Source organism: Nycticebus coucang, chromosome 10 (assembly GCF_027406575.1).
Source record: "Nycticebus coucang isolate mNycCou1 chromosome 10, mNycCou1.pri, whole genome shotgun sequence".
In the NCBI taxonomy this organism is placed as follows: domain Eukaryota; kingdom Metazoa; phylum Chordata; class Mammalia; order Primates; family Lorisidae; genus Nycticebus; species Nycticebus coucang.
Genome location: NC_069789.1, coordinates 10,107,450 through 10,123,180, shown reverse-complemented (window position 1 = coordinate 10,123,180; position 15,731 = coordinate 10,107,450). Strand labels below are relative to the sequence as shown.

The window sequence follows — 15,731 nt, the reverse complement described above, 5'->3', positions numbered from 1 at the left end:
TTCCTAAGGAGACAATTAAGCTCACTTATACTTTTAGTCAATTGGCTAGGATGTGAATGAAGGTCTGTATTTGTCTAGGTATACAATATTTTTTAGCTATTTCCCATGTAAATGCTCGTGTTTTCTGAGGTCCAGCTGTTTTGCACGATTTGAGATTGGCGTTTAAGTGTGATGCCAAATAAGGTAGCATAGATATGTAGCTGAACATAATGAAAACTAAACATTAAGGTGGGTAGTTTCAATTCTATTTCATAAATATACACAATAATGGATATGTCAAGACACTTGGGGAGCCCTGGTTTTTAATCTATTCCAACACACTCAAAGGATACACATTACTTTGTAAAGTACTGTACCTCATCTTCAAATCTAAAAGGCTTAATTTTAACTATCACAGTTACTGGCAAGGGTTATTAAAACAAATTAAGTCACTCCAACATGAGGGAGCTGGACAAATGTACTTTTAATGTTTATTTTATAAACATGACCCTGTAGTTCTAGTAATAGCTAATAAATAAAAAAACTTGGGAGATGATTCCAGAGCAGCCTACAAAACTAAAATCTCATCTCAAGTACTGACCCAGCTAGCTAGAGCTATCACCTTCAAAAGGTGAGGAATAGCTATGGCCATACAAAACAATCAAAAGCTAAACTACAAGAATAAGGTGTCCACAAAGGGTACCACAATTTAAGTGAGCATTTTGGGCTAAGTTCAGGTGATTGGGAATTTGAACAGACTTGTGGTTTACATGACTAATAAATTCAAATTACTGTTTGGGAGACCTCAGGTCAACAGATTCTTGCTCTCACCACTAATGTTTACAGTCCCTTAGAATTTATTCTTAATTCTTAGTTGAGTCCCATTGCATAGGTATCACAACCTATGGGTAGGCCTTTACATATATCTTAACTACAATGTTAAAAACTTAAACCCAGTTTTTCATGAAAATTCTGAACACCTCAATCTTAGGGCTCCAGAATTATAAAACAATGACAAAGCAGACAATATTGTGGTCATGTTTCTCAAAGGAACATCTCAAATGAATATTCTGGGGGCTCAGTAGTAGATAATTCTTCCCTCCTACACAAGTTCCCTCCACTTTTAAAAAATATTTTACATAAATGTCTAAGGATTTATGGAAACTTTGGAAAACATCACTTATGTCCAGTAACAGATACCACAGACTGTAAAAGGCTCTAGTCTAAGAGGTGTTTAAGCATTTTTCACTGAACTGATTCTAGTTTTGGCTTTAAAAAAATGCTGTGACAAAACCTATAATTAGGTCTTTATATGCCACTGCCTTAAAAATTAGTAAAATATTTCATTGCATTTATTTGTACAGAGGAACCCACTATAGACATGGTCCTTAGAAGCCAATTTATGTTATGAACAAGTTTTACAGAATCATCCAGCTCCCCAAAGTGAGGCAAATATTAAATACAGATCACAGCTCATGAACGTAAAATCCCCAAGTGAAAACCCCTTAAAATTTTTGAAATTAATTTTCAAAGAAACTTGCCTTGAAGATTAAATACCTTGTTGCTAAGTGCTCATGACACCTAGATTTGTATTCCTAATTTTCAGACAGGATATATCCTAGGCAAATAAACTTATTTTTTAATAGATTTAATATTGCTTCCTTTCATTACATGTTGCTATCTGGACATTATAGCCTGAAAAAGCTGGTCACTGCTTTCTTTGCAAGCTAGAACCAGAGCCCTTCGAAGGCTAGATGAGTTCACTATAAGCTAACAGCAGTCAGGACAACTTTCTACATAATTTCATTTCCTTCCTATCTTGCAATTTAAGTTTCAGTGTTCTTATTAGCCTCTCTACTGTTTTCATACTTCTGTAGCTGACAAATCTAATTTTTTACTGAGCATGAAACATCTACAAAACTTAAAAAGCACCCCTAAACCAAAAGCAATCTCACAGGAAGTTTTCTCTGGGTGTGTCACAATTTGTTCGTAACTAAGTTGTGTCTTTGTTCTGATTTGTTTGCTATTGGGGGTACAGGGATGGCATTTCAATTGGGTAAACAACAAACCAAGTTTCTCATTCACAGAACTCATTCTGCCAACACCTGGCATTTCTTTCACTTGTTTTTCTCCCCTTCACTGGCTATTTGGTGCATTCTCTTTTCTGAATTTCTTAAATACTTTTATTTGCCCCATAAATGTAGAGAATACTATTAATTCCAACTTTGATTGCTTCTTAAGAAATTTTAATATCTTTCTGGACAGTGCTTTACCTATTCTTTCTCTCCTCCCCAAATTCTCTGGACTATACTGACATTAATAGTCTACCTACTGTCATTTGACCATTACTTTCCTGTTATGAAATGTATCCCTTAGTAAGCAATTCTCAACCAGAAGACACATATTCAAGATTTTTAAAAGGCACAAAGGAAAACTTGAGGACACCTAAACGTTGATAAGAATCTCATTTAAATTTTTCCTCTGGGTCAGTATCTATGCAATCCTAAAAATAACATATAGTGAAAAGTAGCTCAGGCCAATGGTCACTAACATTAACTGCTAATAAGACACAAACTCATGAGACACTACCTTTAACTGTTCAATACCCTATGGTAATGAAGGATTAAGCCTTTGTTCTAAAAATATGTTAAACCTACACCATCTAAAACTCTAGTTTTTTTTTTAACTCTAGTTTTTATCACAAGAAATTTCCTACAAGCATGAATTCAAGTTAAAAATCTTTTAAAAGACTACAAAATTCTAAGCAATCCGAAATACAGCAAACCTAAACTTACCAGAAGCAACCTAAGAAACACCAACAAAACACTATCCTGAAGTCAAGTTTTAGTTCTACAGTTTGACTCCTGATTCCTCACTTCACTGTAGTGAGGAGTAGATAAAAGTGTTCTGTGCAAACCCAATAAAATTACAATTAGGGGATCTAATGTTATCACATAGCTACAGTTAAGTTAGCAGTGTTGTGTAGTAGTGAAATCAATGACTGGCTTGCATGATGGCTTCTAAAAGCATCTATTCCCAGAGTTTCATGTCTCATATATATGTATATAAAATAATCAGTTGAGGACAGCCATTAGCATTTTGTAAAGATGGTAAACAGTGTTAGCTTCTCCCAGCCAGTACCTTTTCCCCTCATTAAATGTTAAAAAGTTGTCGGGGGGAAGGGAAGGGAAGAATTCAACTTTACTTCATAATTATAAATCATTTGTCAACATACATTTAAGTTTTAAAAACCTAAATGTTCTAAGTACAGAGTAAAGAATAAGCTGTCCAGAAAGCACACACTTAAGATTTCTCCTCTTTCGGAGTTATATAAAGGGATTTTGAACCTTGATGGCGAGAATCCCAAAACAAGAGTAAAATGAATTCTTTTTATTGCAAACAAACGTCTAAATTAATTTCTCCACCCACTTTCTTTAGAAAGAAAAAGAAATCAGCAGGCTAAGGAGATACCCATTCAAGAACTGACATGATTAAAAATTAAGATATAAATGGGTGACTCACAATTTCATTAGCTTACAAAGATGGTGGAGTTAACTACTACAAGCACACTAGTTATACAGTATTTTGTGGGAGAAGGGCATACAGACATAGCTAACTTCATATAGATCCCATTAGACAACTGGATTTACAACAAGTTTTTTTAATAAGAAATGGGCAAAGCCAGCTTTCTTTTCAGAATCAAAATGCAGAACAAATGGAAAAATTATGGTATTTAACCTTCACAAGTTTGAGCCTCCACAAATAATGCAACCAAGATTTACATTTTTAACAGCCCTTCTACATACACTCCATCTTCTCTATCTTAGTTCCAACTTTTAAATCTTCATTCCCAATTATGTGAATTCCACTGTTACTCAAGAAAAAAGCCTTCCCAGCTATTGTCAGAAACTATTTGGCTTAACCCCCTCTGCTACCCGGCAAACTACAGAGAGGATGGAGTGTAATGTGAGCAGTACAGAGTCTTAAGCAATTCATGAGGACCACTTAGTCCTTACATGAATCTGGTTGCTAACATTTCTATTATATTGTGACAATGACTCCCGACTGTTATTCTTTGTGAGAAATGGGGGGAGTAAATTCTTAATAAAAGACACCAGGTACAAAGCAACATTTTACTTTTGTTGTGATAAAAAAAAAGTCACATTTTACAGATAAAATGTAGAACCCTGAAATACTGACACATTCTCTTATCGTGCACAATGCTGAGGTTCTCTTACGATTCACTTTAAAACTGCAATTAAAAATGTACAAAAAAGAAAAGAAAAAAAAAAATCAACCCACAAAGCTTCTAAAAAAGGAACCCGCAGGCACTTCCTCTTGTGGAATGTTTAAAAAGTTAGCCTACTAAAGAAAACAGTCGACTTCTTGTGAAGGTTTTGGAGAAATATGTATCAGTTCGTTTTATTTGGGTATTCAATAATATCCTTGGTGATAATGCTGACTCCATGGCTTCTGACCCCAGAATTGCTGTAAGAGAAAATTTTTTTTTTAAAGAAAAAACATCAATAAGCCACTCAAACTGCTTTTAGGAAATGACAATGAATCTAATTCAGAGTAAATTGCTGGAAACAAATTTACACCTGTCATACCTCTGATTTCTATCAAACCACATTTAGTTAGTTTTAATATCCCATTATAGTATCAATACACTTTACAAAAGAAACACGCCATGACTTGGTTAGTTTACACAATTAAGGCTAGTAGTAAAAAAAAAAAACCATATATATTAAATATTACTTTACTAAAAAAATTAAGTTATAGTAAATTCCAACCTATCAGCTGCAACACAATTCACACCTTGCCCATTAACACTTATAAGCACTTCCATGTCTGAACAAGATCTTTTTCAAGACTGATTCTTAGGAACTCAAAATACAATTAATGCACATAAGCACGTAAGAAATTACTTACACCCTGCTGCCACTGGTTGTAGCCCTGAGATTGATTTTTGTAGCCACGATTGTTTCCTCGTCCTCTGAAATTCTACAAAAAGGAAAAGCTCTTTAGCTCTGAGCCAAAGTGTTAAGTTGCTGGGGGTAATGGAAGTAACAACGGATCAGAAATGGACAGGTGGTTGCTAGCCACTAATCTAAGGGGAATACAAAGTCGAGCATCCTGTGCTTTTTTCTTAAGTGTTTTGATTTTTACTATGAGAAATCCACATGGCTTGTTGCTAGTCAATATACCTGAAAACCCTAAATTAAATGGGTTCATTTTACCATTACCAATAACCAGCTGCAACCATTTTGAGGACTGCATGTTCTTCCTCATGCCAATGCTTATACATGTTCCTTACGATTACTGAGACCCATACATAGGCCTCTAACTTTCCAGACAAAATTATGCAGATATATCACTGCCCTATAGGGACCTTAAATCATTACCTGGTTGTAGTTCCCTCTGTTGGGCATTCCGCCTCTGTTGTAGTTCCCTCTGTTTGAATAACCACCTCGGCTGGGAAAAACAGGGCCACGAGGGTATGGATAGCCGATTCCACCACTTCCGCCACCGCCACCACCTCTCTGTGGCATATTGCCCCTCCTATTGTATCCACCACGATTACCAGGAGCTAAAAAACAAGCAAAGTTTCGTTTTGTTGTGTTGCACCTACTTACACGAGTCAAGTGTTCTGAACCATTCCTTCGTTTTTGAAAAAACAATGTTTAAAGATAAAAAGAATTGTTTAACCATTCAATTAACAGGTGTATTAAAGGCCAATCACACAAATACTTCAAATTATAACAGCATAGCATCAATGTGGAACAAACTTTCTATGTTAAATTTAGCTAAACCCATGACTGTGGGACTATCCATTCTTTTTCATCTGGAACTAAGTATACCACAACAGTCAAAATTAACTTGCCTCCCCCTCTGAAATTTCCACCTCGCATATTAAATCCTCCACGTCCTCTATGGCCACCACCTCTGTTAAACTGGTTCTTGCCACTTTTATTTTTATTGCTCTTCTTCGAGCCAGTGTTTTGTTTCTTTTCTGGTGGAAGAGCCTTTTTGCTTTCTTCCTTATATTGCTCCAAGAGTTTTTGGGCTTCCTCCTTCTGAAGCTCAACATAGGTTATTTCATCAAAGCATTCAGCCACCTCTGGCAGTGTGAAGTTTCCTGCAGGAAACAAAATCAAATTAACTAAAAACTGCAATGTACCAAGTATCTCCAATGCTAAAGCTTTCAATTCTTAAATGGCCTTTTCCTCCTTTATTTTTCCATTTTGGCATAATAAAAGGGTGCACACAATTAGATAAGATTATTTGGGTTTGTCAGAGGTGTAGCTGAGTACTTCACCACTGTACTGTTAGGTGAGAACTTACTGAGCCCAAGTCCCCTCCCCATGCCTGAATTTAATTGTGATTTTTCTCTTGTATGAACCTGTAGTTACTCATCTACTAGTTTCAAATTAGTACTGACTACATGGGGTGCTTGCTGTCCCATTCTTTTTTTTGCTTTCCCATTCTTGACGTATCTCAAATGGCTTTAATTCTTTAATATCTACTCATGGCTTAGTTATATTTTCCTAAAAGTAAGCAGAAGTAAACCAAACATAACCATGTTTACCAAGAATTACTCTAATACCTGAAACAATATAAATGGCAGAAACATTCACTTTTCATATATGAAGTAAAAAATATTTTAAACAATTTCAGTAGAATTAGATTTCACACCTTTCATTTTGAGAACTGCATGTTCTGGTAGGTCTTTCCCCTCTACTTCTGCTTTCTTCTGTGTTCTTTGCTTGTAGTCTTCATCCTTTGGGCAAACTACAACAGCTTTTCGCTGGAAGCCTGCAAACAGGCACATTTTTCTCCTCTGGGCCGCAGCAGACACATTTGTCTTAAAACAAAAAACGTTTTGAGTTTATAACACTGAACATTAATTCTATATCCAACCCAAGCATACGTAACATTTTCAACTTCAAAGCTATAGCTTACCTGATCCAGAATGAAATTTCTCTTCTTCCGGGCAGCAATCTCAATAAACTTTCCAAGACACTGTGGGGCTCTCTGCAACAGTGTGTTCAGTTTTCCAGTATCTGCCATTTGCTTCTTAAAACCTGCCACCTGTTATTTTCAAAAATTAAAAATGTCCTTTAAATTGGTGAATCTCAAGTTAAGGCTTAGACTGTATAACTTAAGTATCATCTTCATCCATTACTGCTGTAGAAAAAGAATCATTTACTCATGTAACATGAACCCGTATTACTCAATCCTTTCTAGCTACTGGATACTTAAGAGTTACCAAAATATATGTACCCCATATATTTATGCGATAGAGAAAAACAGGTAAGCTTAACAACCAGTAGAAGACAGTTTACGTTACACATGAAGAGCTTAAGTAAAAACTTTATCTTGCCCAAATACCTATCTCTAAGATAATAGCATTGGACACTGACAATGGGCAAGAGAGGTACCTAGAATGTCTCCCAGCATATATTTTTTTAATTTTTTCTTTTCTTTTTGAGATAGAGTCTTGCTTATTAACCCTCAGTAGAGTGCCGTAGCGTCACAGCTCACAGCAACCTCCAAATCCTTGGGCTTAGGCAATTCTCTTGCCTCAGCCTCTCGAGTAGCTGGGATTACAGGCGCCCGCCACGACGCCCAGCTACTTTTGTTGCAGTTTGGCCAGGGCTGGGTTTGAACCCACCACCCTCAGTATATGGGGCCGGCACCTTCCCACTGAACACGCGCCACCCCCAGCATATTTTAAATGCTGAGATAGGGCCCTAAACATTTTACTTACCATCATTTTATCCATAATAGTATTTGTTCCAAGAATGTTGTATTTCCCTGGATTTTCTGCTGCATGTTTAGTAACCCAGGTAGTTTTTCCAGCTCCTGGCAACCCAATCATCATCACAACCTAAAGTGAAAAGAAAAAAAATGTTATTTCACTTTCATTAGAGGCCACCTAACATTGAAAAATATTTTTTATGTTAATGGATTTATATAAAGTTTAATGTTCCACATAAAAGGAAAAAACTACTTAAGAAAAAAAAATCACTACACTGAGAGTAGTTATGTACAGAACATGATTAATCCAGTTCTTCTAAATACCATTTCTGCCACACAAAAGCAACATTAAGTGTCACAGCTGCAGGCAGGAAAAAAAAAAAAAAGAATCACTTACTTCACAATCTTTCTTCTCTTCAGGCCCCTTTGGTCCTCTCACTCGATCCTCTAAAGGAACATTCTGGATAAAAGTATATTCTTCAGGTATTGGAAAATATGGCTTTTCCTTCTGACCAAAATTAAATTCAACTGCACAGTTGTGGCAGAGAACATGAGGGAAGAGTGGCCGTCCCGCAAGAACTTCCTTACTTATTTTGAAGGCAATGCCAAGATCTTGTCCATTCTTAGCATAGGAGAGTTCTACTTCATCACTTTCAAAGTTCTATAAATAGGAAAAAATTCTTAGCAGTTTAGACCTACTTTAAGCTTTCTAAAAAACTTTAAAGTTCTTATTAGGAAACTTTATCTTGTAGAAAATGTATTTAGGTTAAACGTTAAGAAGTCTTGGAATGGTTATGACAATGAAACACATGTACACCAAGAACTGCAAACAATATTGTCTAGGAAAACAGAATAAATTTTCAGGTCAATTTTGTGTTTAATACTTTTTAGTCAAACTATTTCCTATATTCTCCCAATTCAACTGCTAAATGAAGTCTTCAACCCAGGGCTGGTTCACGTAGTCACAGAACAATGTGACTAACAATGATGTAGCTTTTTAAAAATTCCTAGATGTAGCTGTTAACTTGCCACTTATACACAGAAATTTAACTTAAAAATTTTTTTATACAGAAATTTTAGCTATAACTTACAGCAAAACATGTAATCACATCATTTTCATCAAATTTCTCTCCATAATCTTCAGTCTCACAGTTGCATGTTTTTATTCCTTTCAGAGAATACCCATAAGAAAATTCTTCTTCACCTAAAGAAATAATTAATTTTTAAGAATAGACCCACCTACTTTATATTTACAACTTAAGATATAAGGTATAAAACAAAAGAGTAGAAAACAATCTGACATTCTGACTTATGTATCCCTGTACTAGATATATTCTGAAATATATAGATACTGAAATATGTGAGTGTGTGTGTATATATAAACAAACTTAGTTGGCAAATTGTGTCATGGGTATGACTATTTTAACCATCACTCCTAAGCTTAACCAACCATGAATAAGAATTAAAATTTAGCCTGTGCCTGCCTACTATATGCTATTACTACCCTGCTCTAAAAGATTAACAGAATGGATAAAAACAGGCGAACGTCTCAGAATGTCTTCTATTCTCAAATACTTAAAATCAGATCCCAACCATACAAAAAACTACAGTGGTCAAAAAAGGCAACTTTACCAAGCAACATTCCACTTGTAGTTAGTGACCAGCCAATCCGAACTTCATGTATGTCAATATCTTTAGTATATAAATGCCTTACTGGGATCTTCTCTGTAACCTAAAAAGTCAAATCACTAAATGATTAAACTGTAAACCAAGGAAGATAAAGCCTTAACTGTTTTATTTCAGATAGATTAACACAAAGAAGACACCCAACTCTGCCTCACACTTCCCTGTTCCACCCCAAACATTTATAAGAACTTAAATTGATGTAAGTGCCTATAATTTGAAATTGAGCAAGTTTTTGCATTAAATAGTTGGTCAATTCACATTTGAAAGAACAATTAATATTTTTAACGCTCATGTTCTCAATTCTCAACTTAAAGCCAGTTAAATATACATGTTTTTCTACAACAATAAAAATCCAACCAAATTGTTCTTTTAAAGCTCCTTGGGGACCATTTCGAGTGCCTGATAAAATAGCACGGATCTATATGCCAAATTCTGATGTAACAAACTTGTCTGTCACAAAAAAGGAGCCCCTTTTCTAATTCATGGCAAACTGACAGCTATGTCAGGCAAATGAAAACTCAAAAGGTTCTTTTAAAAAAAATTAAAACGAAAAAATACGGTGGCACCTGTGGCTGAAGGAGTAGGGTGCCGGCCCCATATACTGGGGGTGGCGGCTTCAAGCCAGGCCCCAGCCAAAACTGGGAAAAAAAGAAAGAAAAATCATATCACAAAATTTCTTTTACCTTCATCTCAAAACAGACTTTGCCTTTTGACACACCGTAAGATGCCCTTCCTCCAGCCCAAAGAAAAGCAAAACTCTCCATAGTAAGGGAAGAAGCACTCAGGCGATCTCTTGATATTTTAAAATGTAGATCACAATTATCTGCAATTATATCAAATATCATTATTACTCATTTGATATCTAGTGTAAATGTATCTGCTATGTAGACAAAACTTGGTTATTAAATTTGTGCATGTATTTCTTAATGCTGCATAAAACACACATTACACCATTGTTTCAATTTCAGATTTAGCCCCACTCCCACCAAGTGACTTCAATTACGCATGAAAAGAGTAAACTGCCTATGAAACTGTTATCAAAGCTTAACGTATGTTAAGGTGTGTATTTTTAAGTTTATAAAAACATTAAGACAATGTGATATTAATACATACCTGCTCTGCTCTTTACCTTGATTTAGAGGCAAGCAGTAGAGGATAGCAGCAAATCAAAGTGAAGCATGCCAGAACCAGGTAGAATTTACCAGTGCCACAATAAAAGTGAAGGGAGGCCACGATCAAATATTTTAAAATATGAGTATGAGCTGTTGATTCTGCACTTAGTTAACACCAGGGCTCTAGGTCCTTAATTCTTTTCTAAAACTTCTGAAAATGGCTTAAGTCTACAAAGTACAAATTGGTCATCTAAATGCTGTTAGTATTACAGCATTCTAGGTCCTTGGTTCCTCTTCCCCAGGTCTGCCTGTTACTAACAATTAGGGATTAACCACTTCCTGGATTATCCAAATCCAAAGTGTCTTTAACCTAGCTACCTTAGGGTCACTGGCTCATTAGCATGCACTCTTCTCAGAGTTAGCACTTGAGTGACAGCTGCAATCAAGTTGGAAAGCTGTTTTCTTTAGGGAGTTCTTACTAATGAGAAGATTTTCCTTATATTACCTTTGCTCCTAAAATTCCTAATCACTGGTAAAATTTCTAATTCAACAAACCATGTTTGAACCCAATATAGCATTTAACAAACTGATTTACTAGTTGACTTGTTACAAGTCTATGACAATGACATTACCTTCCTGAACCGCTGCTCTGGTATCTCACCTACTCCTAACAATATTTAAGCTAACTGAATTTGACGTGAAACTTTCAAATTAACTATAGTTTTTTCTTTTAGAAGACTCAAATGACTATCGGTTTCAACTAACTATAAAGAATATTCAGTAAGGAATCCAAAGCTTTAACTTTTATTACTCTTACAAATCTGAACATGAACAATTTGTACAACAAAACATGGAAATCTAAGCTTCGACTCCTTAAATCTAATGGAGCAGTTTGACACCTTACCTCGTATTTTTACCTACTTATCACAAAGGAGTCCTGCGCTTTCCAATAAACTAAACCAACTTTTTTTCCAACAAAAAATATTACAAGTCTGACAGCCAAAGCCCATTTACAGGTTTGCAATACTTCCTCATACTCAATTGCAACCCAACTGGGAAAATAAGCAGTATTTACAGTGCTGCCATTGATACCATTCGCTGCTGAAGAAAGCTAGTGGCCCAGTGATAGCCCACTGCTGCTGCCCCAGGTCTTTGGAAGAAATCAACTTATGTTAAAGCAGCAGCTACTGAACTGGAATTGAGAACAAAAGAGCAGTTATTGAAAAAATAATATTACAGTCTTTTAGAATAGGGAATATACTTGTGTGCTAATGGGAAAAATCATCAGTAATATTTAACCAGCCCAAATAGCTCACTTAACAGTTCCACAAAAAGATGAAATTACTTCATTGTAGAAGCCTATAAGAACAAGCTATCGATAGTTTACAAGTTTCCATTAGTCCAAAGCTGGCATTGATTTTACATTCCTAAGAATGAGAACCTCCAAGTCATAAAAATATATAAAACTGCTATTAATATAACCGATGCCGAACAAAATATTAAACTCCTTGAGTGTGAATATAAGCCATTACCTCCCTGCTTTAAAAAAACCATCCTAACTTTTCTGCACTTAAGTTCAACATACTGCACTAAGTCTTTTAACATTCCGGCACCAAAAGAAACCAAAGACAGAGCCAAAGCCCATTTACAGGTTTGCAATACTTCCTCATACTCAATTGCAACCCAACTGGGAAAATAAGCAGTTGATAACGGGGAAGGGGGGAGAACAGCTTCACTTACAAGTATCAAGACAAACCACTGTGTCATCGAAGTGTTCATCTTCCTCTTCCACCGGCGGCTGGGGAGACTTGGCTCTGAAAGACAGAATCGTCTCCTAACGCCGCTGCCCCGCCGGCGGGCGGCGGCCCAGCCCGGGAGCGCGCACTACCTGCTGTACTTGTTTTCCTCGATGTACTCGAAGTACCCGCGGCCGTGGTCCTCCCGCGGCCGTTTCACGCCGCGCTTTTTATCTCCGCCCTTCTGCTCTGTTTTGCCGTCCCCTACAACACACAACGACCCTGTAAGACGCCAACGCGCACAAAAACAGAGACCACCTTTTCCCTATCGAGGCGTAAAGCAGCCCGACTTCACGCTTTTTAATTTTTAAAAAAGTGAGATTTTAATCGACGAATCAAATCTGAACTCAAAGAACAATCACCTTGAAGTCAGCGACGCAGTCAAAAGACATTGCTAATTTTGCCAGTCTACTCGATGATTCGAGAAAGCTAAAGAAAAATAGCAGCCCAGGCCCAGAGCCCACGTGCATCCCGACAAGAGTTCAGGAAGGGGGGAGGGGCCGAGCGGCGCCGCGGCCTCCCCTCCCCCACCCGGGCCCGCGCTCCCCGCGGCCGCATTGTACTGATCTTCCGCTCCGCTCTCCCCGCCCGGCTCCTCCCGCCGGAAGTGACGTCACGCCGAGCCCCTGCGCTCCTTGCACAATACAGCGGCCAGGAGCCGCCAAAGCGCGCCCGCCCCGGGACCTCGGGCCTCTCCCCTCCCCCCGAGACATGTGCCCGCACCGCGCGCACGCAGCGCGACGGCGCCACCGCGGGCCGACGGGGCTCCCTCCCGCCGCCCGCGGCTCCTCCCCCTCCAGCGGCAGCTGCAGCACCCCCCTCCCGGCTTCCGAGCCACATAATGGAGGCGCTGCCACCACCGTCACACACACACACCGAGCCCGAGGCCGCAAGGCTAATCTGGGATTCCCCGTGCCCCCTCCCCCTCGCCACCTCCGCCCTCCTGCAGCGCAGCGGCCCTCGCCCGCCCGGGGCTCCCTCCCCCTGCGGGGCTCCGGCAGGCCTGGGGCACGGTCCCCATCCGCGCGGGCCTCCCGCCGCGCGCAACGTACAACGCAGCACTCACCCGCCGCCGGAGCCCCGGGGCGACCGCCGCCTCCGCCGCCTTCCGCCTTCTTCTTACCTCCCGCCTGCTGCTGGCCCTGCCTCGCCCCGGGCGGCGCCACAGTCACCGCGAACAGCGAGGTGGGGCCGCTGCTCTTCCCCGCGGCCTCCTTGGCGGCCCCGCGCTGCTGTTGGGGCTGTTGCTGCGGCGTCGCCGGCGGTTGAGGCTGCTGCTCCCCGTGCCCGTTCTCGTCGCCCGCGCCTTCCTCCTCGTCTCCAAGCTCATCCTCCCCTTCTTGGAAACCCTGATCGTCGCCGTTCTCGTCTTCCGAGGCGGCCTCCTCCTCCATCGGGCCCGAGTCGGCCGCCCCCGCGGCCCCGTTCTCCTCTCCTATCTCCATCTGGTCACCATCCAGGGCGGTGATCCCTTCCTCCTCTTCCTCCTCCTCCTCCTCCTCTTCATCGCCGCCGGTCGCGGCCTCCTGCTCGAGGCCTGCTCCCGAGCGCCCGGCGGAATCTCCGCCCAGGTCTAGGCTGCCGTTCCCGGGCTCCATGGCGGGGCGGCCCCCGGCCTCCTCGTCGTCCAGCGCGGCCTGGAGTCGCTCCATGAGCTCGGCCTTAAGGCCCTTGTCAGAAAGGCGCCGCTTCTTAAGCTCCTCTTTCAGCTCCGACACCTTCAGCTTTTTTACATTAACAGGCGACGAACTCATGGTGAGGGCCCCAAATCACCGCTAGGCGCTGGCTCAAACTGGGCTCCGCTCGCTCGGCCACTAGTGGCGGCTGCTGCGGCTGCTCCTCGGCCCGGGCGGCGGCTGCGGCTGCGGCTGGAAGTGGGTTCCTGCTGCAGAGCGGATCCGCCTGGTGTCGAACGGCGCCAATTCCTTTCACCGAGTTCGCGAGGGAGACGCGAAGACTCGCCTGGCGCGAGCGAGCACGCAACGTCCTCTCGCAGGGGCGGCGCCGCGCACGTAATATAGCCGCCCCGCCCCCTGCGCTGACGGGAGCGCTGCGCAGGAGGAAAGCCGGAGCGCGCCCGCGCCCGGCCCCGCCCATTACCGTACTTACCTCCCCGCCCCCACGCCGAACTCCGGGCCGAGAGCGCGGCATAGGCCGCGCAGTGCGCTTCCAATTGGGACTGAGCAAAGGGAGGAAATGGAAACCGCCTTTCAGTTAAACCGGCCTACTGCAAAGTCTATTGGCCTTTCGAGTTCCTGGTGGCAATACTCGTTTTGCTCTTCGCTTTCAGAGCCTGCAGACTGCTTTACGCAAAGGCTTTCCTTAAGTCCTCAAGTTGGCAATTCAACTCGACTCCTCCACCTTTTCTTCCATCTTAGATTTCATTCTTACATGTTTCCCCAGCTATTCGTTTAAAACTCCTTAAAATTTTATTTTAGTTTTGACTTGTATAACCCAAATTGGCAAAGGTTATATGGAGGGTATAATACTGCATAATACTGCATTAAGGTTAATTTTTTTAAGTCCTGCCTTGCGAATTGAATTTTAAGTTGAAGGGGAGGGCAGAGGCTGCCTTTTGTCTCTTCCACAACCCCTAGTGCAAGGCCTGGAAATTGATGGCCGTGCTCTGTACAGCAAAACGTTGTTTATCAGCCTTTTCACAGCATGTTTGTTTGTTTTTCATAGTATCTATTCTTATGGTGTTAATACCCCTGGAATAAGCTTCGGAAATTGCATTTCTAAGTTTTCTATTCCTACCCACAAGACTGCCCTTGTGTAGGGCTTAATTCTGTCCATTTTAGGGCCTAGTCATATGGTTATGAAGTCCCCAGTAGCTAACAGAGAAGATGAGATCCAGCTAGGTCATACACTTTGATCTTATTAGTCCTATGGAAATACTCTAAACCAAATCAGGCTGAAACCTAAAGTTCATGAAAAATAAAGGGTTGTGATTTTGTTAAAAATACCATGGGGCGGGGTGGGGAGGGAGGTCCATTATTTTGTTGTATTTTAGAAGTCTGATTTTTCTCTTTAATAAAATTAAAGGTATAGTGTATTTGTGAAATAGAAAATAAGGATGCCAGAATTTAGATTGGTGATAGAGATTAACTTCTTAAACTCCAGAGAATCTACACAGCGTTCAGCCAGTGTTCTATCTGATTAAGGAATTGGTTATAAAACCCACTCCTTGGTGCCATAGCTGACATAATAATATTGCTCCAATATTAATTTGAATTTAGAAGTATAGAAATAGGAAATTTCTCCTGTAGGTTAATATGATTTAACTGATGAATAAATTTTATTTTTAGTTTCTTTTCAATAGCTTTTAAGAAGCATTGTATCATACAATACAGTCATGTATTAAGTATGAAATATTAACATTTCTGAAATGATTTGA

The 15,731-nt window shown here is 40.2% G+C and overlaps 1 protein-coding gene across 2 annotated transcripts; it reads right to left on the bottom strand.

Moving 5' to 3' along the window:
• Positions 1 to 3,354: 3,354 nt before the first annotated feature.
• Positions 3,355 to 14,392, bottom strand: HNRNPU (heterogeneous nuclear ribonucleoprotein U). Of its 2 annotated transcripts, none has more exons than XM_053607884.1 (14): positions 13,401 to 14,392; positions 12,427 to 12,538; positions 12,279 to 12,352; positions 10,110 to 10,249; positions 9,373 to 9,472; positions 8,832 to 8,944; positions 8,138 to 8,401; positions 7,751 to 7,870; positions 6,943 to 7,071; positions 6,676 to 6,844; positions 5,864 to 6,118; positions 5,385 to 5,569; positions 4,912 to 4,983; positions 3,355 to 4,467 (listed from the first exon to the last, which is right to left on the bottom strand). In XM_053607884.1, the coding sequence occupies exons 1-14, from the start codon at positions 14,086 to 14,088 to the stop codon at positions 4,414 to 4,416; spliced, it is 2,475 nt and encodes an 824-aa protein (XP_053463859.1). In that variant the 5' UTR covers positions 14,089 to 14,392; the 3' UTR covers positions 3,355 to 4,413. The 2 variants fall into 2 exon arrangements, with proteins under 2 accessions (XP_053463859.1, XP_053463860.1); XM_053607885.1 differs by having other exon boundaries at positions 13,458 to 14,392.
• Between the last annotated feature and the right edge of the window lie 1,339 nt (positions 14,393 to 15,731).

Coding starts and splice junctions, on each gene's coding strand:
- HNRNPU (XM_053607884.1), bottom strand. CDS start 14,088: ATGAGTTCGTCGCCTGTTAATGTAAAAAAGCTGAAGGTGTCGGAGCTG. Junction 8,945..9,372: donor TACAAGTGGAATGTTGCTTG/GTAAAGTTGCCT, acceptor TTATTTCTTTAG/GTGAAGAAGAATTTTCTTAT. Junction 7,871..8,137: donor AAGAGAAGAAAGATTGTGAA/GTAAGTGATTCT, acceptor TTTTCACTTTAG/GTTGTGATGATGATTGGGTT.